The sequence below is a fragment of the Molothrus aeneus genome, chromosome 4 (assembly GCF_037042795.1).
Source record: "Molothrus aeneus isolate 106 chromosome 4, BPBGC_Maene_1.0, whole genome shotgun sequence".
Classification (NCBI taxonomy): domain Eukaryota; kingdom Metazoa; phylum Chordata; class Aves; order Passeriformes; family Icteridae; genus Molothrus; species Molothrus aeneus.
Window position 1 is genome coordinate 68,277,032 of NC_089649.1, and position 24,935 is coordinate 68,301,966.

The window sequence follows — 24,935 nt, forward strand, 5'->3', positions numbered from 1 at the left end:
AAATTCAGGACTCTTCTGGGCACTGCCAAACACAGCTTGAGAGAAAAGAGCACAAACCTGTTCTGGGCTCATGTAGAGTTTGGTCCCTACTTGTCCTGTGTGCCTGGCATAAGCTGGCATTGGGGTCAGAACTGATTCTTCCTCCTCATCTTGGTCCATAGCAGTCACCAGTCCAAAATCCCCAACCTTTACTATGTCATCCATTGTGAAAAATATATTGGAAGGCTGAGAAAACAGAGAGGTGAAAAGGAAAAAGTAAGTAACAAACAGATGTCTGTGTTTCAGCAGTTATAACACTTGGTTCTAACTCAGAAGCTGTCAAGGTTAAAACCACTCATTAAAGTGCTGAAGAATAGCAGTTAAGAATTGTAACTATTCAGGAAAAAGGCATTTCTCCTGCATTAACCACTGTCTCTTCCTGAAGCTCAGACTGCTCATTTCTTGTCATTCAGCAGAGCTTTACCAGCAGCACACAGCTCTGCTGAGGAACACACACAGAGTCAACACTGCTGGGAACAGCACAGGTAAGTGATCACCACCACATGACACTTTCACACCACATGCTGCAGCTCCATCTCCTGGCCTTTTGTATTTTAATCCCTAAGTGCTAGAGTAGTTTGCTGTATTACTAACCAGCCCACAGCACATCATCCCAGTGTTAAATTACAGATACAGTGGGAACAAGGTCTGCTTTTCAGTGTAACTCTGCAGTTTAACATAGAACAGCTGTTTGCATAACAGAATTAAAAGTTTATTTTTGACAGAAGCCTAAGAACTTTGCAATTCATAAAGGCAGCAACACTGATGATCTGTCTTAACTCTCCTTTAGCTTGTTTGCCAACACCTCCATCCTTGGCTTAGCCTACTGCTACAAGAGACTGGAACAGAGCTGTCCCTTGGCCAGTGGTGCACATCCAAGACAGTTTTTCAAGAGATTTGCTTCCTGGCTGATAGAACAGCACCCACCAAAAGAATGATTTATTCCCTTGAAATAAAACCACTCCAGCTGGGTTACAAATACAGAGTTTGGGGGGAAGAACAGACTGATCCTGCAAGGGGGAGGAAGCAGCAGGATGCTGCACAGGGCCAAGCTGTGAAGAGCAGGTGGTGCTGGGCAAGCTCCTCTCAGAGCTCCTGGGCCCTCGAGGCTGGGAGAACCTGGGCTATGCTCTGCTGGCATCAGCCCTGCAGCAGGAGCAGGCAGACAGACAGAAGGCAATATTTTCCCACAAGATAAAGGACCATATTTCAAAGTCCATCTGACTTCCTCAGTTAAAGACAAACCCACTGTGTGAACAAGAAACAGGACAGAAAAAAGGATTCTTGGGTTTTTGGGTTTTTTTTGGCAATGGCCAGCTCTGAGGGAAGCCCTAGAGAAACAGTTCCACAGTGCCCACATCCTGCCTCTGACACTGCCTTCTTAGCCAGGTCTTATCCCCCACTGTATTTCCCTGTAAAGAGTGTCCAGCCCTTGGGAGTCACAGTGCCTTCAGGGCACAAAAGCCACTGCCCAGTAAACCCACAGTGTCTCCAGGCTCTGGCTGAAGCATTTGCAGAGCACTCACCCCTCAGTGCACACCCACATGGTCAAAAGTCTTGATATGAGAATTTTAATGCTCATGGAACAAACATCTCCATTAGGAGTTTGTATCCCATTGCCTTGATCTCCATTCTCCTCCTACAAACATACAAGGCAAGATTTGTCTTCTTCCTGGAGGAAAAACTCCTCAGAACAAAGTTTATTTTATTACTTCTCTGGCTGGACACTGACTGTCTCTGAACAGGCTGGCACATAGTTTCTACAAATAAGGGGAATGGACACTCTGCTATTGCAAAATACCAGCAAAAAGAAACCATCAAGATCACATTTGGGAGAATAAAAAGCCTAAGGCAGAAGCACTCAGTTTTGATTTAAATCATCAGCAGAGTACAATCAAATATAACCACCCTCTAGTTTAGTTATCTTGCCACCTGCACAAAGAAATTTCTCTCCATATTCTTCAGTCAGAATAAGAATTCTCATTTTTCCACATGAATAAGCTTCTCATACATCTGGAATACTCTGTTTAATTCAATTAATGCTGCAAAATGTATCCCAAGACTGTTCTTGCAGTTCTGTGAAACTGATAATTTCTTTTGAGCTGCCAAGCATGACCGACAGCTTATCCTAGGAATAACAGTAAATTCACTTGACAGGCAGACTTTTGTTTCTGCACTTCATTTTCTTCAAAAGAATTTGAACTCTGACCTCTTCACTTCCCCACATGAATTCCTAACCATCTTGTCATTGCAGTATCCCTGATTAGCAGGAGCCTAATTAATGCATTTTAATGTGCACTGTTAATTTAAATATTTAGATTACTTCTTGGATCTTTCAATATGCCCATATAGAAATTTATTTTCACACAGATCTACCAGCTTTTGTAGGTGCCAATGAGAGCAAGAATTAGCCTCTGCTATCATTGAACTCTGCCTGCAGCCAAGCCAAAGCAGCTTTGCAGGTTATTCAGTTGTTAGTGCTGGCACCAACTCAGGGCTGCATGACCAACCTCTTGGACAAATTACAAAATTAGATGAGATCTCTTCCTAGGAGCTTCTGAAAAGTAGAGAAAATAATTAAATAAACTGGCTGTTGTTTTGACCAAATTAACACATAACAGACAAATAAACTTTGGGATCCAAGAATAACATCTATACAAGCATAGAAAGTTTCCTGAAGAAGGAAGGTGCTCATCCAGGGAGATTGTTTCCAAGTTGGTTATACCAAGTAAACAAAATTAAATCTCTTGTTCAAACTGCTGCCAGCACTGAACTTTTAAGATGTTCCAACAAAACACTCCACACCTGATTAAGACTAATACAGCTTTAAGAGAAGATCTCCGTAAGGTTTACTGAACAGTGAGCTCAGTGAAGACTGCAGAGGGCTACACCTGACAGTATTGTTGAGAAAGGTTATTAATTAACATGTCTAGCAACATATTAGTACAGGGATTTAATTACTTTTATGGTCAGTTTCTCAAGCACTAAAGATTTGTCAGATAACTGGTTCAAGGTAATTGCCTAATGCTGATGGGAAAAGAAAATACCTGGAAGGGCTGTTAGAGTTTTTCTAACTCTGACATATCCTTTGAGGATTATTTAATTTGAACCTCCTTTTACTGCCACATCTGACATGGAATTTTTTAGCTTTTGCTTCTGCTGATGCCAAATTACCATCTGAGAAGCCACAATCATTTCAGTAATTACTCCACTGAGGTAGGCTACTAATGCCTCCTCAAACAAGCAAAGGGAAACACAAGTGTCCACATTTGGCAAAAGGGATCAATTTCTCAGAGCTAGGCCTAATAAAACTAACTTTGGCTGGGCTCTTCAATTAAATTTATTTATTTGGTAACACATACTGACACTTCCAGTGCTGTACGTTAGAGCAAAGTCAGGCACTAGCATGGGAGGATCATGAACAAAATGAAAGAAAAGGTGCAAATTACTCCTGACTTCAGCTGCGCTAAACACCAGAGCTGCAAACCACCTTTCCCAGTCTTCCCTGTCTGGACGCTATGAGACATTAAAAATCCTGTGAATCCTTCAGAAAGCTTCACTGTGATAGCTGGCACTGGCTCACAATTCTGCTCCAGGACAGTTTACATTTCAATCCCAGAGAAGTATTGCTTAATTTTTACTTTCTCTAACTCTTTAAGAGTTACACTGCTCCTTTTAGGCTGTACTGCTATAGAAAGAAGGAAAATACCAGAATTAGAATCACAGAATTATTTAGGTTGGAAAAGACTTTTAAGATCAAGTCCAACTGCAAGCTCCACATTGCCAATTATCTGCTTCACTTGAAATAGTAGAACAGGATCCAAAATAGCTTTGTCATAGAGCTCAGCCCTGAACAACCCTGTACAAAGAACATGAATTCAAAATACCATAGGACAAATGCCACTGATCTGTGCCAGGTACAAGAAGTCTTGTTGTAAGAAAGACTTTAATTGCAGTAACAAGTGATGAATATTTATTTCCTGGAGCACTGCACTCCAGATTATTGCACAGACATTAATTCAGCTTTTTTAACACCCATGCTGAGGTCACTGAGAGGAGTCAGCTATTTTGGCAGGCTTTGTCTGCAGAGCCACATTCCTCCCACATACAGCAACCTATGGATACAAACCTTGAGATCCCTGTGCATTAATCCTTTGCTGTGCAGAAAGTCAACAGCTTCAGCAATCTGCAGAAAGATCTGCAGACACTCTGTCCTTTCCCTCTCCTCTATGGTGCATCTTCTGCTCATCCAGTCTTTGAGGTTCTCTTTCCGGCAGAGCTGCATCTGGATGTACAGATACACCTTTGGAGAGGTGGGCTTCACTTTTTCTGCAGTGTTTTTAGAAAGGTCCAGGCTTAAACTCGTTGGTCTTGGAGGAGAAACAGAGAGGGGACTTCCTGAAGCAGATTTCTTGTTATCAGATTCCTTTGCACTTTTCCCTTTATCCTCAGAAGGACTCTCATTATGTGAAACATCAATTTTATCTTCCTTACTAGAGGCATTTCCACAGCCAGAATCCTCAAACACAATAGAGGAGGAGGTCCCTTCCTTCAGATGTACAACAGGAACAGCTGAAGGACAAATTTCCAAGGAGTGTCCCAGCTCATTACTGTTGATAGTACTGTCTTCTACATCACAGCCTGTAAGGACACTATCCTGAAGGTTTAATAGTGGATCTTCTGAGTGCTGCAAGTCCTTGTTGTCTGTGTCAGAAAATTCCAGAGGAGAAAACTGGCTTCCAGATGAATCTGACTGACCACAGGGTATCCCCACAGACCTCACCCTCTCTGATGAAGCTGCAGTAACTTCAATGTGTTCCTCTGTTGAAAATGGCTCTGTTGTGATCTTAAATGATGGGACATCCATTGGGCTGGGAGAACTGAGTGGCCAGTCAGTGCTGGAAGACAAAGAGAGGTCAATACTAGAGAAATTGTAGTAGATTCCAATCATTCTACTAGAAATGCACTTCTGAAAGCCCAGATTTTAACAACTGCTACCCCTGACACCTGTCATACTGCAGGGTCATACTGCAACAAGGAGTGACTACCCAAGTGTGGGAATCACCAATAACCAGCATTTAGCATCTGTGTCTTAGCAAGGACAATGTTTTCTCATTGAGACAAAAGTGTTGATAAAGGAATATTTAACAAGCTCTACTGCCTAGATTCCTAATGTGCAATCAGGCTCATCTTCAGTTTGAAAAAATCCATCCCTTTGGAACACGCACTGCAAGGACTATTTAAAGTGCCTTGGAAGAATTACAGCTGTGAAATGTTAATTTGATGCCTGAAATATAAAGGTTGCCGTATTCTAAAAATTGTGAGGCATGTTAAGTTGTTATTATGAAACCAGCCAGCAGTCTTGTATTAGGCCTCATTCTGTAAATGCCAGCATACACCCACTTTTTCCTCTCTTCGTGTTCTCTCCTTTATCTAATTTTCCATTTTTAACCTACTTCTACCAAGCTTCACAAATCCTCAGTCTGATTATCCCGCATGTATTTCTAGTGAAATAAATTCATTGGATTCTTGGAGTACTGTATCAGGTCCATCTCACTCAAGATAATGAAGAGGAAGAAAGCAGTAGAAAGGAACAAAGAAGGCAGAGATGCCAAAGTTTGCAACTGAATCACAGCAGCAATGCTCCAACCTTCCAATCACTGCAAGGTTCAGCCACACAAGTTCAATTAAGAACCACATTATGTTTCCTAAGCTGAAAGTAGGACCTTAACACAAGAGAGGACCCATAAATCAAGAACTTTATGCAGAAGTGTGATATATTTGTATCTGTTGAATTGAAAAGTTGGCAGGCTAAGTTAACAACCATCTCTCTCCTAGACAGTCTCTCCATCTTCCTGGATCCTCTACCAGTTTTCTAGTTCTCCTGACATACAATCTCGAATTCAATTGTTAAAAAGAGCCCCATGAGTTACCTTTCATCTTTTAGCCACTGCTCATCCATCTTTTCCTGCCATCTCTCAGGGGGAGCTTCCAGCCATGCATTGAAATACCGAACAATCCCTGGATGCTCGAGCTTAGCCAGTGCCTTGACCTCCCTCATCACCTTCTCACGAGCCAGCTCCCTGGGGTTTGGGTGAGGGGAAAAAGAGACATGGTCACCAAAAGCAACAGCACAGCACAAACATTTCTGCAAAGGAATTTAATCAAAGCTGCCCCAGTGTACACCAGGCCAGCAGCATTGCTTTTCACATGAAAACAAAAATATGTCTTAAATTCCCGAGAGTAACTCCTTTAGCTTAGAAGTGTGCAGGAGCAGAATGTGCTCATAATGACTCAATATTTAGTCTTCCCTTTTCACATAATTACAGGCAGGAAAAACAAGAAGAAATTCATCTTCCTCTTAACTGTTCTCAAGGATAGAAAAAAAGATTTTAAACAGCAAAATTCTACAGGGATGTAGAAGACACTGACAGACAAGACAGACAGCAATACCTTAGTATTTGTTTTTTAACTGGCAATAGGTAAGGAGGTTGCATAAGGACTATTTCTGTTCTGTGGACAGGAAAGCAGGCAGCCTCCTGTCTTACTGAAGGAATTTATCTCTCTTCATAACTGGATCAGATAAAGTCTGATGGTTTTATTTAATAGCTTTGAATATTCTTGGAAAAGACGAATTTAGGCTACCTTAAGTTTCTGAACAAAACCTTTAATCTTAAATAGTTATGCTTATTTAACACATTCAAAAAAATAGTAATTCTAGATTTCATAGCTTTACCCCCTCCCTCTTGCTGTTCTAACTTGAGATTTTCAGCAGCAGTGTCTCCCATCTCCCACTAAAAGAAGTGCTGCAAGGTCTGGGTAGGGTAATCCAGCAGCATGGCTTGACCACCTATGACTGAGAGAAAAGGTAGGGGTTGTGGGACCAGAAAATGAAACAAATGGGCAAATGGAGTCAAAAAAGGAGGTGAGGAAGAGAGAAAATAAAGAGGAGGTGGAGTAGGAAAGGTAAGGAGAGGAAGGAGAGAAGCACATTAACAGCAATTACTGATCCTGTTAGCAAAGGCTCCATTCACCAAGGAAATCCCTGTGGAGCAGCATCTCCACAAAGGAATCTGCAATACAAGTGTTTGAGCCAAGCAGGTCAGCTCTGCTGGCAGTGCACATGCCAAATTCTCTGTGCCAACACTGAGACAGCCCCCCGTTCAAAGTGTGTCATTCACCCTAATGAAATATCTGGGCAATCAGGTCAGGAGCAGATGGCTCTGGTAGGATGGGATCCCACCATTCATTCGTTATTCCCAACAAATCCATTCAGTACCTGTTGGGCAATCGGATCCTCTTGATGGCATAGTTGCAGTCATCTACTTTATTTCTGGCTTCAAAAACCACTCCAAAACCTCCACGACCCAGACACTGGATTGGTTCAAAATCTGTCAGGTATCTGGGAAGAGAGGGGTGTGAGGAAGGGACAGAAGAAGGGAGGGAGGATAGAGGAGAAAAATGCATTAGTACAGATAGAAAAATAAAGTCATTTATGACCACAACAGAAGTAGTTTTGTACAGGCAAAACATGTGCAGAATTTCTTCTTTTTCCCTGCTCACCCACTGTGAGCAATTCCCTATCTATGAAATGGACAGTTGCTAAATGTGTATTTATGCAGAGCCTATCACAGGCCAGCAGGATCCATTCTGCATGCACTGGACAAACTGGAGAGGTTTTTCAGAATACCAGGCTGCATGCCTACTGGATCCTGAGTATATAGCCCATGTTCCTATAGCTGAGTATTTTCTAAATCATGATTTGCCTTTAACCCTACCCCAAGTAACTGCTTCTGCAATTAGTCCTTCTAGTCCTGACATTTTTCCCTCCTCACCACAAATCAATTAATGCAAAACCAGCACAACAACCCATCCAAAACATCACTGTTCTTATATATCACTACTTTTTGTACTCTTCTTCATTTTAAACACTACAGTTCTTACTTTCATTGAGTTACAAATGTACAGGAAATGGTCACATCTGCTCTGGAGCATAATGGCATGCCCCTATTAAGCCTTCTGTCTTAACCAACTCCTTTGTAAAACCAATAAAGGTTTTATTTCAAGTTTAGACTGTTTACTCTGCAGAGTATATAAGATGTCATCTGCTTCCATCTGCAACTGCCTTTCTCTGCCTTACACCATAAACACAGGAACAGATGGAGTAAACACTGCTTAAGACCTACAAGGATCAATCTCCCATTTTGCTTATCAGCAAGAAGTATGAGAGCAATACTTCTGATCACATGTAACCTGTTGACTCTCTGGAATTTATGAGACTAATCATAACTGCAATCTCCCACAAGTAATGGGGTCACAGAGTCCTTTGTGCCAGTTGCTGATTATCCTGGGAAGTCAGAGGACTGGGAGTTCCTAGGTAAGAACAGGTGAACACCTACTCTTTCTATCTCCAGACAGCATTAGTAGCCACACTGATTAAACACCCTGTTTATGTTGTGTTGAACAGACCTCACCTTGACACATATCCAGAGTTCTTGGCATCACTCCAGCTGTTGTCTTTAATGTCTCCACAAGTGGGCTCATACTTACAATCAGTCTGACACTGTGTTTCAGACTCCTTCCGCAGCTAACAAGGATTTCCAAAACAAGAACAAAACAAACAAACAAACAAAATCAACTCCTTGAGTGCCTGAGCCTGGTTTGTACCCTAGATATGGCATTAAATAAATATCTCCAGATACGTCAGAAGCAGTCTAATCTGCTTGCTGATGCAGTTAAGCAAATTGTATGTGGCAGCTGGCAGCCTTCACACACAGATTAAACAATAAATTTAGGCTTTTGATTTGGTTATCTCATTACTTATTAACTTATTAATATTACTCATTGCAGAGCCCAAACTGAAAGAAACAGCTAAAATAATTCCTTCTGTATTTGGGATTGTGAAAAAAATTGCTCTGACTCTGAAAATTCCTCTGATTCTGCAAACACTTACTCTGCTGTAAGGGTGGGGGTGGAAGAGTTTGCGCACAATGAAGGTGGTGGCCACGATACAGAACAAAATGGTGCCAACAATCTCCTTCCACCAGTGCAGCAGCAGAACAGGATCCTTTTTGCGGATGTTCTTGTAACTCGTGTCGTCAAAAAATCGAACCGTGATCTGGTTGCTGCGCTTGTTTCTCTCCCTCTTGTAGTAGGGTAAGTAATAACCATTATCTGTGTATAAAGCACACAAAGAGAACACAGATTTACCTGCAGGGACCTACAAAACAACTCTGCCTTCTCATTAATAGGTCTCCTCAACAGACATGACACGGAGTGGTTTTAATTTCCATTATTTTAAATAGCACATAAGCAAATTCAGTTAATTAAGGATGTGGACAGTAACTAGGTCTCTCTAGCTTTAAATCAGAATATCTTCCATATGGAAAACTTGTGACAACCATCCTGAGTCTCCAGTACTGTCAGTAAATTCTGGAAAAAATAATTCCCAAGATTTTTCCACTCCAAACAACTCTCAGTGGCAACAGCAGCACACACAACAGCTCTTCAGTGGCAATTCCTGGCACTTTGCTGTGCTTTATGTGGCATTAATTGTACTTACATTGCAGTCTGAAAATACTAGTTTGGGCAATAATTTCCTAATTCATTAAATATTTTAAAAAATACACATATTTAAGGTCTAACAAATGGTTATTTATTGAAATTCCCAGATAATAAAAGCTGGGTATCTGAAACACTTCAAAGTCTGGAACTTCACCTACCATATGGGTACTGCAGAACTGAGAGTGCTCCATTGCTGTATTCCTCATGAGAATACTTGTCATTGCTGAGACACTTGTCAAACTCATCAGAGCCCACCAACACTGGAGTCCTGGAAGGGGACTCTAAGCACAGAAAAGACAAAATTCTCTGAGCTTTATTTCAAGTACAGACTGCTTATTCTGCAGAGTATATAAAATGTCAATTGCTTGTAAAATTCTGTTCTCACATTAATTTAAAGGGAACTCCAATTGCTTAATTTTACAAAATGCCTCTTGAATCAGGTAATGGGAAGTAAATTTCATAGAAGGAAACATTAAGAAAGGTACTTTAAGGTAACAGTTACTTAATAATTCTCCCCCTTGACAAGTCAATTCACTCATATTCACATCACTGCAAAAAACTTCTTCCTCTTTTTGTTGAAAATTTTGATTAAGAAGACCCAACATTTAATTATTAACAAAGACCCTGTCAAACCCACAGTAAAAGAAAACAGACATTAAATATTTGATTAGAAAAAAATAAACACTTAATAAAGCACAAATATATTTCTGAAGTAGTTCACAGTTGGAAACATCAGACTAGTTTGAAACATACTGGAAACCAGAAAGATGCCCTGTCTTTTCTGAGCTAAGGAAAAAAATTCAACTCTGAATTGTTACTTACGGATTAAAGGTTTCCATTTGATTTTGGGAAGAGGAATAATTGCATTATCATTCCTGGATTCCAGAGCCTTTGGATTGGTTGGGAATTTCTCATAAATTCTGATTGATGATTGAAGATACAACTGGCCCCTGAACATACCTAAGTAATAAACAAGGACGTGTATTAGTATTTAGATTTGGTTCTCTTTACCCCTGGAATAAAACTACCTAGTCAAAACACATGGTTAACAACATTTCTGAAAATATTCCTTCTTATTCTGAGAACCTGAGATACTGACTCCGATTGCTAAACTGGATGAATTCAAGTAATATCTTCCCTCTGTTCTAGGAAAGCAAGAGTTCAGAACATCTCATTTTACTGCTGGAAAGCTAGTGCTACAGGAAAATGCCAGCAATTCTTAAGAGCTATAAGGGAGTCTGGGATTTGCAGAAGTAAGACCTCATTCAAACTTCCTACCCTTGTTAATGCTGCACAAAACAGCCATTACCAGGAAGGCTGTAACTTCTTCCAAGTGTTATTCTTTATCTGTTATTCTAACCATTAACTGAAAAGCTACAAGGTGCAAAGACTTAGAGAAAAAGGCTTAAGGCAAACCAAGTCTTAGGAAACTAAAGCACATTTACCTCCCAGAGACAGACAGCTGAGGAGGAGGATCTCCAGCCACTCTATTTCAAATTGTCACAAACCGAATCCAATGGATCCTGACAGCTGAATGAAAACTAAGCCATGTAAAATCTCATCTGAATTTTCTTCACAGTATGTTACTGCAATCAGTGTACAAATTAATGGGCAATAAGGCTGTTTTATTAGCTGCCAACCTGTCTTATAAAGTTTCAAGACTTTTAGTCATCTCCAATGTACTGACTCTACAAAGCAATGAACATTTCAGAATCAAGATGGAAAAGATTTATGGGTTTGAAATCTACCAGTACAAAAAGATTTGCTTTACTACAACCTCAACAGAGAAATTAATGATGTTTACTACAGAAAATGCTGTAGTTGGTGTCTCACCCAAATAGACACTGGATTCTGTGGCCCCTCTGGCAGCTTCCACAAGATCTTCTTCATCCTCCGGTACCTCGTTATTTGCTGTGTAACTTGTGTCATCAAACAGACTGATTGGAATTACTTTGCCATCCTTAAGCAGCCATGCAGAAGCAATTGGAGTGCAAAACTGAAGAGGAGAGAGGTAATTGGAAAATGAATGTTGTATTAATGAGCTATTAAATAAGAATAAAAAACAAAGTGCTTAAATTTCTTGTTTAAATTTTGTAACAGATGCAGCAGCTCAAAGTCAGAACTTCAGTTAAAAAATTACAAGCAGATGTGTGCTCCTTTACAAAGACAGTGCCTGAAACCAAAGATGAAAGACATCTTCAAAACATCTACTTTTGTGATATTTAATATTCTGTCTTTCCCCCTACCTGGTATTCCCATTCCAGATGTCCTCCTCGTCTGTTAAAAGCCATCACCTTCCAGTCAGCCACAGAGACCTTTATCACTGTGTCTTTCATCATAGCTTCCTGCTCATCCACCTCTGAAATAATTTTTGTTTCTTCTTTATTCATAGTTGATTTAAAATCGCTCTCAATGTATCCTGCTCTAGTTTCAATATCTGGGACATAGCGCAGCTCAAAGTGACCAACACTGAAATTCCACCTCAAAGAAAAAGAGAAAACCTTTGTAGTAACAGCTTTTATATTCCAAGGAAGTCCCAAGTCCTCTGTGCAGAAAATTTCTAAACTGAATTACCTGAATTTGGCCCATATTTTCACAGTAAACTCTTAGACTGTCAAATAAACAAAACTGTACCAGGAGGGGAGTGCTAATCCAGAACACAAATCAAACAAGATTTTTTTTTTGAGAAATGTTGTCCAACATGATGAGTGAACTGAGAAAAAAACTGGTAAAGTAGGGGCCAATGGCACTAAAGGTTTAGTGTATGAAGGGGAAAACTAAAATCATTAAGTACTAGAGCTGAGTCTGCCTAGTAAGAAAACATTCTGTAGCTGAAGAAAGCAGCAACTACAAAGCTGTTAGGAAGCAGCATTCTAAAAAAACATTTTCCTCTTCACTAATTAAGTGGATTTAACTGGAAACATAAGATTTTTCAAACTGGGAAAGGGACTATGATTTTTTTGTTCAACCCCACATACAACCTAACACAGATCCCTTGACAGGTACTTCATGAAACCAGGACTGCTCATGTCTCATAGGTTAACACCAAAAAAAGACAAATGTATAATGAAATGTGTAAGGAGCAGTTTTCTTGCACAGCAAAAAAATCTTAAATTGTTGTAAACCTACAAAGATACAGACAGGAAAAGCGTGGCATGTTTGGACAGCATGAAAGGGTAAACATTTCTTGAACAGTAAATTTGGTTGCCTAAAGCTTCTTATCAGTCTGGCAACCACCAGGAACCCCAAGTGGCTCTTTAAAGAGTTTACACCCTTATGGTAAGAATTTGGCATATTTTATACACTCAGTCTATTTATTAAAGACAAAACTTTTTTTCCTCTGGATTAAAACCCCAGATGTTTCCTACCCATTCCATGTCACCAGGAAAGCACCTCTGTTTCTCACCACAAAAAGGAGGGTTCTTGGACACAAGACTAAATACTATGGTTTTGACATACCTCTCCTGGCTAATATCTGTCTCCAAGAAACACAGAAACCAAGATTTATCCTCTCAGACATCTGATCTGTTACTGAGTTCTCATTAGGTTCTCTCTGATAGGCTACAAATTCACAACTTGTCACATCCTGCTGCAAACAGAAGAGGGAGCAGGGGAACAGGGAATGACTGATGCTCCACTATGTTGCTGGGCAGTTACTTGTATCTATGTACAGAACCCATCTTTTTAAGTCTGTGTTTTATGAAGTGGGTTTGGGTTTTTTTTTTCCAGAAAATATGTGTCTGTAATTTTACAGAAATCTTGATGTATTAAAACTTCAATATGACAGCGTTAGAAAAATCACAGATTGAATCAGTTTCTACAGCTTAGAAAGAACAAACCACCTACATTATGGAATGAACAACATAAATTTAAGAATGGTTTAAAATATCAACTTAAAATGAAAATTTAAGACATCATGTATAACCTCCCTCCCCCAGTGACAGTTACCATTTGTACAAAAAGAACCTTAAAGGGAGTAGATTTTAAGAAGACTTTTAAACTGTCTCCTCTTGTACAAAAGCAGCAGTTAGAACAAACATTATAGTGACATTTGCCCTGTGCAGTAGAGCAGTGACAAACTTTTCTGAGGTGTGTCACCCTGTTCTTCTAAAGTTTTTCTAATCCTTCTGATGTTTACATTTTTGTAATGGATTTTCTCACACACTTCTCATGTCAATAATGATTGCTTTGCAGTCCTTTTTGGAGGAAGAGAGAATTAATGGACTGTTGGTTTGACCAGCGTGGTTGGAGAGGTGGCAATTTCATCCTCCAGTCCATGGTCACCTTTGGAATTCTATAGATATCAGAGTCGAAAAACAAACAAAGGCTCTTTTTTGCCTTAAACATCTCAGAGCACGAGTGTCGCTCATTCTGTGTCCTACTGCGACAGAGGTGAGCAAGGACGAGGGAAGCAATGTGACCTGATTGCCATCTTTTCTGCCTCACCACCTCTACAGGACTGCTGTGAGCAGGTCAGACTCACTTCTCGTTGCCACTGCGCGGCCCCACAGCCCGGACGGTTTTCTGGGTGCGGTGCAGCAGCAGCGTCTCCTCCTGCTCGCTCTCCTCATCGTCCCAGCGGCGGCAGCCCACAGCTGAGCAGATGTACTTCACCTGAGGGACAAGGCAGGCTCACACGTGAGACTTCACAACAAATACCATCAACAGCAAGATTCAGAGCTAACAGCCCTTCCAGCCTGCTCTTGGCTGGCAGGCAATTTGGAACTCCATGCCTTCAGATGTTTGGCTGGAGGGATGTTGAAAAGCCTGGTTTAAGAGATAACAGCTTTTCAGAACAAAAACTTTCAAAGCATTCTAGAAAGTTTACAGTCTGTGGTATTTTGACTACCATTTGACTGTATTTTGCATGTACTTCTAACAAAAAGAAATCTGAGCTCTCTCTTTCTCCACTATTTCTGTGGACATCAAAAGAACATTCCTGCAAGACCCACAGCATAATTCTGCTTTCATGTCATATTTATCTCAGCATAACTCTCAGCATAACTCTATCAGCTTCAAATGAAGTACTATTGATTTATATAAAATACCACAAAGCCTTCCCCCTTTGCCTTGTCAGTTATCAAAAGGAAAAGAAAACCTTAATAAACTCTCACAGTCACAGTTTCCAACAGTCCCAATCTCAAACAGAATTTGCATTATATGGGCAAGGCCAGAGAGATCAAACTTCCCAAACTCTTAGGAAGGAAGAGTCAGGCACTATTTCCTCTAAGAGGCAGCTTTGCTACTGTGAGCACAAGCCAGGAATGAAAACAGAAATGAAAATTTCCTCTTCTGAGCACTGGAGGAGGAGGAAGAACCTGTTGGAGCAGAGAGCCCTCCACTACCAGTGAGGAAACTAAAAAAGGAATTCATGAACTCTGGTTTGGGGTCTGTGCTCTGTATCATTAGTGATGATTCCACACCACACCAAAGGACTGTTCCACATTAAAATGTATGGTGAAAATGAAAAAAAAAACAAACCAACCAAAAAACCACCCTGATTTTGTTGAAAACAAACACTAGGAACTTTATTTTTTTTAACTGAATCTATTTTTAATTAGTTTTAAAATGAAATGTTTCTGAATTATCAAATGTCTGTTCTTCACTACACAAAGTATTTACAAGCATTTTAATGACATCTGACATTCAACTTAACTTTTAAATATGACTTTAAAATATAAGGAGAACTTCTGATAGTAAGCACGCTGACAACAACTAAAAGTCCTTAACTTTTGCAGGTGTTAAAAAAAAAATCAGTTTTGAAAATCTGAAATTAGTTTAAAAAAAGGTGTCACCTAAAGCATTAATTGATATACAGTGAGCTGAACTGTAAAGTCTCCTTCAAACAGAGCCAGATGATAAAGATGAAGTCCTCCCAGAGAAAGGGGTCATCCCTCTTATCCTCTCACTATTGGTGACAAAGCTCCTGTCCCTTCCCTTGTGCTGGCTCTGGTGCTCCCTGATCCCCTGCTACAGCTAACCCAGCACAAAATGAATCCAGTAAAAAGTGAACAGTGCACTGCTGGGTTAGCAAACGGTGAGACAAGGGTTAAAGCCAGCACAGGAGCAGAGCAGGAGCTCCAGGCAGGAGGAGATTGCAGGGCCATGCCACCTGCTGCAGCCCACGAGGCTCAGGTTCTCCCCTTTTGTGCCCTGCATTTAAACTCCTGAGCTGCAGCACAGTTTAAAGCTCAGCAGTTACCTGTTTGCGAGGCAGAGCTCGAAACAGCCACAAAACACCTTTTGAGGCTCTTACCTTCCCTGAATAGGAGCTCAGGCCATAGGTGGTCAAAGACTTTCCCCCAACCAAGACAACGTCCTCGCCAAATTTGTAGGATGACTCGAGCAGAGACTCAACCGTGAAGGGAACGGCCTCCATACTCCCCCGATCCCGATCCCACTGGAAGAGGTCCCCATCCAAGGAAGGGATAATGATCTTGTTTCCAAACACCTGAAGTAATTGAATTCAAGGTTAGCTGTTGCTTTGTTTTTTAAAGTTTTTCGAAGTCTTCTGATGTTTACATTCTTATAAGGAAGTTTCTTATGCACTTTATGTAAATAACTTAATGTTTTGTATTTTTTTAAAGAAGAAAAATTTGATGAACTATTGGATTGTTCAGTGTCACTGGAGAAGTAGCACTGTCATCCTCCAACCCACTGTCACTTTTAAAAATCTATAAATATTAGAGTCAGAAATTAAACATCCTCTTTTTTACCTTAAAAAGCTGCATGTCCACATCGTTTTATTTCATGTCCTACAGAAACAGTTAGCTATGATTTAACCATAATTTTAATTATTTATGACCATAATTTAAAAGCACACAGACCACAAATGGCAACAGAAATGCTGTATAAGCAAGGCCAGTGCGTTATGCTCCTGTGTCCCAATGGTTTTGTATCTCAGTCCTATTGGTTTTATATCTCAGCATCCCATTTTTCAAAGTTATACTGAAGACAGAAAACTTTCAGGCATTCAAATCAAACCCATGTTTCTCTATTCTTAGTTTAAAAACAGTTCAGTGCGTGACACTTCTTCAAAACATTTGAAAGCTCGATGAGTTGACATGTTTCATCAAAAACTGCAGAAAATAAGATGTGGGTTGAAGCATTCTCCAAGAGACAGGCACTGGTTAAAGTGCAAAGTTTTGCAGATTATTTGGGATAGTTTCAAAACAGAGTCATTTTGAAAGTACAACTGAGGCTGTTTTCATGATTAATGTCTATTTCAGAATATCCAACTTTCTGTAAAGCACAGAGAGAGCAATTATCACTGAGATCAGAGCTCACATTTTCACCTTTGCCTCTCCAGACAGTTAAATCTAACTTCTCCTTGGAATTTCCTATCTTTAAGCACACCGTTCCTTTAAAAACTGCCTGGCTTTTCCCTAAACACACAAGTAAGGAAAAAAATCTTCACTGGGATACAATATTTCACCCATTACACAGAGATTTTCAAGGAGATCCTAGTTCAGAAGTATGAGTCATTGTCAGTGAGTACTGAGGGACTTATTAAGAAACTCATTATCAGCATGATGGACCATAACTAATGCTGTGGAGCCACAGTGGCTGTGCCCATCAAGAACACTGAGAAACTGTAATCCACGTAATCTTAGCTTCTGAGGATATGGATTAACATGGGAGGTTTTACTGCCTTTTCAGAACCTCTGTCCATTTGGGCAATATCCTACAACATAATTACATTAAATTTGGATACTTGACACATTAGGAATTAAAGACTGCTTCTGGTACATGTGTATTAGTCACTTGGAAAAAAATATTCCTGCTCAGACTCCAAGGCACAGATGTGTATTACAAAGTGGTACAAAACATGCAGGAAGGTTTCTTCTTGTTATTATTTCTGGAGCTACTGTGAGGATCTGAAACCACATCTTCTGCATGATTCAAGTTCCATGTAACATGGAATTTTTATTCCTCTAACTGGGTCAGAGTCAAGCAAACAGCATGAAGCAAAGTTGGGATTCACCTGAACAAGGAGGGAAAGACAGATGTTGTAGATGTGTGTATGTCATGACTAGTATCTCCTCACACACTGTTCAACACACCTCATTTACAGAGAAAATTCAGGTGAGTTACCCCACACTGCTGGTATTTCAGGTCCCTAAAGGATCCAAGAGCAATGCTTTCCAGCTTTGAAAAGCCTCATGATGAGAGACAATTGAAATTAAAACTCCTCTCAGGAGCACAATGTGTAATTGAAGAGATGGTAAAAATAAGCTCCTGAGATTAGCTGTGAAGCTCTTACAAAGCAAAACTAGGTGTGTTCTTTCCCTCTCAGAGATTTACCTTATGGCAATAAAGGCCAAACGTCCTGGAAAAGACACTGCGTGTGACACACAAATGTTGCATTATGGTCTACCATTGGGGAGGAAAAGTAAACACACACAGCCCTATATACACACACACACAGAAATAAACCAACAAAAAAGGAAATATTCTGTGAAGAGTGGGGCATGTCATTTGTAGAGATCACCTGACTGGTGGACAAATAAAGCAAACAAGGTTTATATAAACATTCATATTCAAGAGCAATCTTGTAGTCTTGAGAAACGAGAGACTGAGAAGATTTGGAAAACATATTTTTAAAACCAAAATGCCAATGTCAAAATTGCAGCTGTAACCATGCTCGAAGTACCTTGTTAAAACATTCAACACAGAGGAGTAACGCCACAAAAGGTTTCTGTAATATATTCTTTCAGAAGCCCATAATAATTCTGATGACAACTTTTAGCCTGTGCAGCTGTTACTTTGCATTAACAAATCCTCTGAATGGATCTGCACATGATCCATACACATGCAAGTAGTCTGAAAGCCCAGCCAGCATGAGATACTCTGCTCCAGGGGCTGGAGACCATGCCATGGTTTGTGAACAATGGAGACAGTGCTGTAAACTGCCCAGGAATTGCTGCTGAGCAAGGAAGACTGTCTGTGGGCAGCTGCAAGCCCTGGGGACAGTGTGACCCATGTCACCTTAAGTGCCTGCCCTGTCCCAAAGCTCTCACTCCAGGGCCTGAGTAGGAAATTTTCCCCCAGCAAACAACACAGACACATTGGCCATTTTAGGAACCACACCCAAATCTCCAAGATGCATGAAGCTGACTCAGCAGCACACACCTGTATACTCCCAAAATATGGACCAAATCAGGTTATGGCTTTGAAAATTCCCTGACAGTGGCTCTCTGCCTCTGCTCTCTGCTCAAGTGTTGAAAGCTCAGTCCCCATAAGCTGCAGAGGGCAGCTGACACCGTTGGGCAGCTCTGCTGATCACCTGTCCGTGCTCCCAACCTTGAGGGCATCCACAGGAGCAGCAAGTCCTGGGTGACACTGGGAGGGAAAAGCTGAGAAAATCACAGCTGCTGTCCATGAACACATGAGCAAAGGGAGCAGGGGCAGCAGGAAGAGCTGCTGCAGTGAAGGACAGGGCTAGAGTAGGAGTGGATAAGGTTAATCTGACCCTAAGTGCAAGTGAGACATTTGGGTTACTTACCATCACAAATGAGCTATTTCACTACAGAAACAGAACAGGGGGGAAAAATCACCTTTTTTTAAAATGACTTTATTTATAAATGGATTACATGGCACAGTGCTGACAAGAGGTAGCACCTGATTACGAAGAAAGTCTTCTTTTAACAAAATAGCTTTATTTGAAGAATGGGACAGGTATGCAAATGTGCCACTTGCAGGTGCCCACATACATGTGTAACAAAAGGCATTTGTCGCCACTTGTGGTGACATCCGTTTTCAAAAGAGCAGTTCAGCCAGAGGCTTCGGAAGGACATTAATAACAACAACTATCTGAATTATGCAGCTCATTCTCTAGTACATGAGAAGCAGAAAAGGGACTTTCCTTGAAAGTACTAGCAACTAGCATCGGCATGCAGCTCAGGTAAAGGAATGACATCACCCTGTATCTCAAAAGCATTACCTCATCTCCTAATCCAAGGAGTGAGTCACCCAGGCAGTCAGCTGCAAATCTCTTGGCACAGAAAATGTAGGTTACCACGATGCACTTACACATTCCTCTGATCTGTCAATGTAAATAGCTATTTGTTCAGCTTCACTGGTCAGCAATATGGCACATAATTGTTAAGTGGCTCGTCTTTCAGAAGTAACACTTAAAAAAAAGCCCCCACATTAAGTACGGAGCTCTAAACGAGCCGCTGCTCTTTTGCTCATTAAGAGTTTGCAGCCCAAGTTCTCCATTGGCTCTGCGCGGGGCTCTGCAGCCCTATCAGCGGCGCGGGCTGCGCAATCTCCAGGCCGACGGGTGAGGTAATGCAGTTTCTAAAAAGCCTCCACAAAAAAGCAAAAAGCCATAACGATCCGGAGTGGCACACGCTTCCAGGGAATTTGCTGTCTAGACTCTTTACTGGAAAGGAGGGCACCGTACGCCAGGTGCCACGGCAGGTTGGTCGGTGCAGGGAGCCGCTGATTTACAGCGGTGCAGAGAAGAGAAAAAGAAAGAAAAGGAAAAATTGTGTAAACAGAGATCAAAACAAGCTGAAGTACTAAAGCTTCCAGGAGCTGTTTAACAGCAAGCGTGACATTCTACCCCCTTCCTAACGCTCTTTATCGTCTGAAACAAAAATCAAGCCTGCTCACGTGCAGACGCATCTGAGCCAAGTCTGGTGCCAAAGCAGTCAATATTATTATTGTTTACAGATGGGCTGGACTATCTACTGACTCCAAGGAAATAACCACGCACAAGTGAAATATTCTCCTTAAAATAGGATTTGATGTCTTTATGTTTTTCTAACACTTCTGCTTGTAGTTTTCAAATCTTGCTGTTACTATAAACTGCAAGAGCTTCATTCCAATTACTAATTAACTAAGATCAACCTACATGATCTTAAGTGATAAAGGTACCAGTTTTTTCCCCGTCTATGATTATCCCTACAATAGGATCACAGTAACAAACAGGATCAAAGCCAACATCCAGCATGGTCTTAAGAAAGCTACTTCTCACTGAGAACTATGTCTTTTAAGCCTCTTTAATCTAGGCAACATATTAAAAGTCACATATGGCAGCTTTATTCTGAAGGGTAGAAACAAGAGTCTGCACAAAGAAATCTGGGAAAGTGAAAGCAAGCTGGTATGCTCCACATTAAAAAAACAAACAAACAAATTAAAACCACAAACCCATAGACAGTAACATAGGTATTCTTACTAACTGTTTACAGATTATTCAGGTGATATAGATATATATTGAGATATACATACACACAATTTTTGAGTTTTCCCTAGTTTGGGCTAGTCTGGAACTGATTTATTGTCTGCTCTTTATTTGCTATGCATGCAGGAAGGTTATCTGCACAGAGACATGGGCTTATAACTTCCAATAGAAGAGGTTATTTCTTCTCTTCACCTCAGATTTCAGGATGCTGATTCATCTGTTTTGCCTCCAGCAACCTGCAGAAATCCTGAAGCACAGGGCACTACAAGGATGACAGTGTACTCTTACTAACAGGCAAACCCTAATCCAACAGCAGCATACTGGGATGAAGGGGCCAGCCAGAGTCTTCCAACTTCTGCAAGGTCCACAACATTCCCACTTCCTTAAGAGAACAAAGAGCCAGACACAAGCACAATCTTTTGAGAAGATTCCACTGCCTAAAGCACTGGTAAGAGAGCAAAGTATTCTTCAAAACATTGACTGTTCAACCAGCCAGGAAAAAGAAAACTGACTGCGAAAGGAAGTCTATGATTTAGATCAGTAAAACAACCTAAGACATGTTCAAGGGCAATGAGGAAGCTGAGGCAGGAAATACCAACAGGTTGTGGCTTGTCTGGAGAATTTTTCCTTCTTGTGATACCATTACTTCTGATCTCAGCACTACACTTGTTTATGAAGTGCATGCCTGTCCTGACCACCTCCTGTGCCTGTTAAGCACTGAACATGCCCAAACCATCTCTGAGCTCAGGACTGTGAGAAAGGCTGCACCTGGACATCAGATAATCAGTATTTTATTGAGCTGTTTACAGAGGTGGGGTTAGGTGGCCTTCCTCCCCTGCAGAGCTGAGAGGCGGCACATCAGAGAAGCCATGGAAATAGGTTTCATCTCAGCTGGGCTGTGACAGCCTGAAAGAGCACACCAGGTCTGCACAGCAACAGTGAGCAGAGATGTTTCTCACAGCTCAGGCTGATTTTAACCATCAGGCTGTACAGCTCACCCAGCAACAGTTCACAGCATCTATCAAGTGACAAAACCTTGTCCCTGACTCCTGCCTGCATTAAGTACCTTATGACACAAGTTTATATCTGTTACTGTCTTTCTTCTCCTTCCATCACCCCCCCATACTCCAAAGCTGGTAGTTTCATTTTTCATGAATACATGGAAAAGAGTAATAAATTCAACTTTTGTGGGCCTGTACTTTCTGTATGATGAGTGTGTGAAGTGATGCTGTAACCTTGTGCCTGGATGAGTACTAGAGAACTCATTTCAAAACTCCTTTCTTCTCTCTCTTCAAAGCAACACCTGCAACATCCTCCCGACAACTTTTATTAAAGACTAGAGCTGGTATCTCTGTCATGATTCTACATTTCAAATCTTAAAATCTGATCAGGTGTAAGCACCAGGGTCCCAACAAAACTGTCTTTTACACAAACAGATTAAAAAGCAACAGATGACAGCAGCACAGCAGCTTGAGACTTATACTCTCCTTTCCAATGCCAGGGGCACACTACCTTGTTCAGCTTGAGTTTGCCCTTAAAAGAATTATTGCTGCTCTGCCCTCCCCTGAAGGGCCATAAAGGAAATCTGAGGAACTGCAGTGTGCTAACTAGACCACCCCAGCTTCAAAAGAGATCAGGAACCCAATACTGTTTGCTGTGCAGTCACACAGACCCTTCCTCTGAAGACAAGCAAACTGAATTATCACAGTTACACAGTCAAACAAGACTTGGGGTTTTGAGATACAGAGATGCCAGCCTGCTCTGCTGCCATGGTAACAGACTTTTAAAAACTGTTCTCCTTAATAATAATAAAAAAACCCCAACTGCACAGTGCTTTAAGAAAGACTTTATTTTGACATTATTCCATCCCCCTCTTTTACATGGCAAGTTTTATTAATAAGACTGCAAGTCTTCTGAAACTTAAGAGCAGTGCTTTCTGAGACACTGAGAAACTGGTGCTGCTGCTACCGAGCCCATCACTGAGCTCCTCGAAACTAACAGCATCTAAGGGAGTGGATTCGTGCAAAAAAACATTACCCAAAGCCTTGCCTTTGCAGAAACAGGCCCTGCACAGTCCATCAGCCACCACAGCAGAACTGGTACCTATATGTGGTTTGCAAGGCAAGGCTTTGGTGGTGGGGGCTACAGGGGGGAGAAGAACCCCCACGCTGGAGCAGGGGAAAAATGTGAGGGGTCCTGCCCTGAGGAGGACGAAGTGGCAGAGACAAGAGACAAGGTGTGATGAACTTACTGCAGCCTCCACACCCCATCCCCCTGCACCACTCTGGGGTGGAGGGAGAGAAAATCAGGGTCAAGTTAAGCCTGGGATGGGGTGGGGGAAGGTGTTCTTCAGATTTGGTTTTATTTCTCCTTATCCTACTCTGGTTTTATTGGGAATAAAACTGGTTTTCCTGAGTCAAGTTTGCTTTGTCCATGATGGTGCCTGGTGAATGACCTCTCCCTGCCCTGATCTTGACCCATGAGCCTTTCCAACAGATTTTTCTCTCCCCTGTCCAGCTGAGGAAGGAAGTGACAGAGTGGCTTTGGTGGGCACCTGGCATCCATGCAGGGGCAATAGCAGAAGCTTCTTGTGGCACTTAAGGAGACCAGGATTCAAAGTGATCTCTGCTGGACCCTGTGTGTTTCTTCCCCTGGCCCTGCTCAGACAGGATGGTTTTGCAGATAAGGACACAGAGTCCATGTGAGAAACTAAGTCACAGAGGAACTCCTACAGGAAAAGAGCCCAATACAGGAGGAGAACAGAACATGGCAAATCACAGTCTCCTCTTTCAAGGATGTGAAGAATGAGTGCACGAAACATGCAGCGAGTCTGACAAAGATTAATAGTTACCTCCTTATGAAGCACAAAGTCCAGAAGAAATTAGGAAATGAGATGTCAGTGGCTGTGCTGCTAGAGGAATGATTTGCTAAACTGTCTAAATCGCTTAACCCTCAAAATGGGCCCTTCTTTATATAGATAAAGATATAGCCTGAAAGTTAAAATAGGCCCTAGGGCAGAATAAATTACTTTTTTGTGTATTGGGCAGCTGAATTCCAACTAAGTTATCCATTACCTGAAACTGATATTTGTCTAGGTACTAGAGTTGATCCATTTTATTATCTGTAAACAGCAGAACTGTTAAACAGCCAGTACAAAACATGCAGTGGGCCATATGCAACTGAATTACAAGCTCTCTTCCTGCCTTTATCTAGACCCAGGAGGTGAAGGGTCCAGACCACAAGATTTGCAAGAAATGGCTGAGGGAGCTGCAGTTAGTTAGCCTGGAAAAAAAAAGGAGGCTCGGGGAAGACCTTATTCCTGCCTATAACTCCCTGAACAGTTTTAGCCAGATGAGAGGGGTCATGCTCTTTTCCCAAGAAACTAATAATAGGACAAGAAGGAATGGGCTCAAGTTCTATCAGGGAAGGTTTGGATTTGCTGTAAGGAAAACTTTCTTCACTGAAGGGATGGTTAAGCATTGGAACAGGCTGCCCAGGGCAGTGGTGGAGTCACCATCCCTGGGGAGATGTAAAAGCCTTGTGGATGTGCCACTTAAGGATATGGTTTAGTGGTGACCTCAGCATTGCAGGGTTAACACTTGGACTCTGTAATTCTGTAATCTTAGAGGTGTATCCCAACCTAAACCATTCTGTTATTCTACTATAAAGAGAATAAAAAACCAGAGACAATGGGGTTGGTAAAAATCCTTTCCAATATATGGAGCATTTTGACTATGGCTGTGAGCGTGAGATGAAAGCTGGTTGTACACAGAGCAACTCTGAGGAACTTTCCTGGCTTTGCTCAAGGCAGAGCATCACCTGAGGACTGTTCTCAGAGCTTTGGTATCACACAAGCCACAACATCCTGCTCTGTAGCTGCTCATGTGTCCCCTAAGGGAAGGTGTCATCCTCCAAAGGGTCCTTAGAGAGTGAAAGGACACGAGTCAGCACTTCCTCAGGGCTTGGTCAGTGTTAACTCCAAGTGTCAGCAAGGCAGCCACCAAGCTGCAGCTACAGGAAGGCTTTTGGATTTTTAACTGAGCAGGACACCAAACAAAGAGGACTGAAGATGTGCAGCTTGGATAAATACATAACATCACTTGCCTAAGCAACAGCCCTACTTGTGATAATGGTATGATGG

At 41.4% G+C, this 24,935-nt stretch overlaps 1 protein-coding gene across 2 annotated transcripts in view; it reads right to left on the reverse strand.

Annotated features, from left to right (window-relative positions):
* Positions 1 to 24,935, reverse strand: part of EIF2AK3 (eukaryotic translation initiation factor 2 alpha kinase 3) — a 43,116-nt gene that overhangs the window by 5,096 nt on the left and 13,085 nt on the right. Inside the window, exons 2-14 of one of the 2 annotated variants that reach the window (XM_066548769.1) lie at positions 19,547 to 19,648; positions 15,860 to 16,054; positions 14,087 to 14,217; positions 11,850 to 12,084; positions 11,437 to 11,599; positions 10,426 to 10,563; positions 9,762 to 9,884; positions 8,993 to 9,213; positions 8,514 to 8,626; positions 7,319 to 7,441; positions 5,973 to 6,122; positions 4,169 to 4,937; positions 58 to 225 (exon numbers count right to left, since the gene is read on the reverse strand). In XM_066548769.1, coding sequence (XP_066404866.1) covers positions 58 to 225; positions 4,169 to 4,937; positions 5,973 to 6,122; positions 7,319 to 7,441; positions 8,514 to 8,626; positions 8,993 to 9,213; positions 9,762 to 9,884; positions 10,426 to 10,563; positions 11,437 to 11,599; positions 11,850 to 12,084; positions 14,087 to 14,217; positions 15,860 to 16,054; positions 19,547 to 19,639 — 2,622 coding nt within the window. In that variant the 5' untranslated portion in view covers positions 19,640 to 19,648. The remainder of the gene's footprint in view (positions 1 to 57; positions 226 to 4,168; positions 4,938 to 5,972; positions 6,123 to 7,318; positions 7,442 to 8,513; positions 8,627 to 8,992; positions 9,214 to 9,761; positions 9,885 to 10,425; positions 10,564 to 11,436; positions 11,600 to 11,849; positions 12,085 to 14,086; positions 14,218 to 15,859; positions 16,055 to 19,546; positions 19,649 to 24,935) is intronic. The other variant, XM_066548768.1, reaches the window with a different exon arrangement.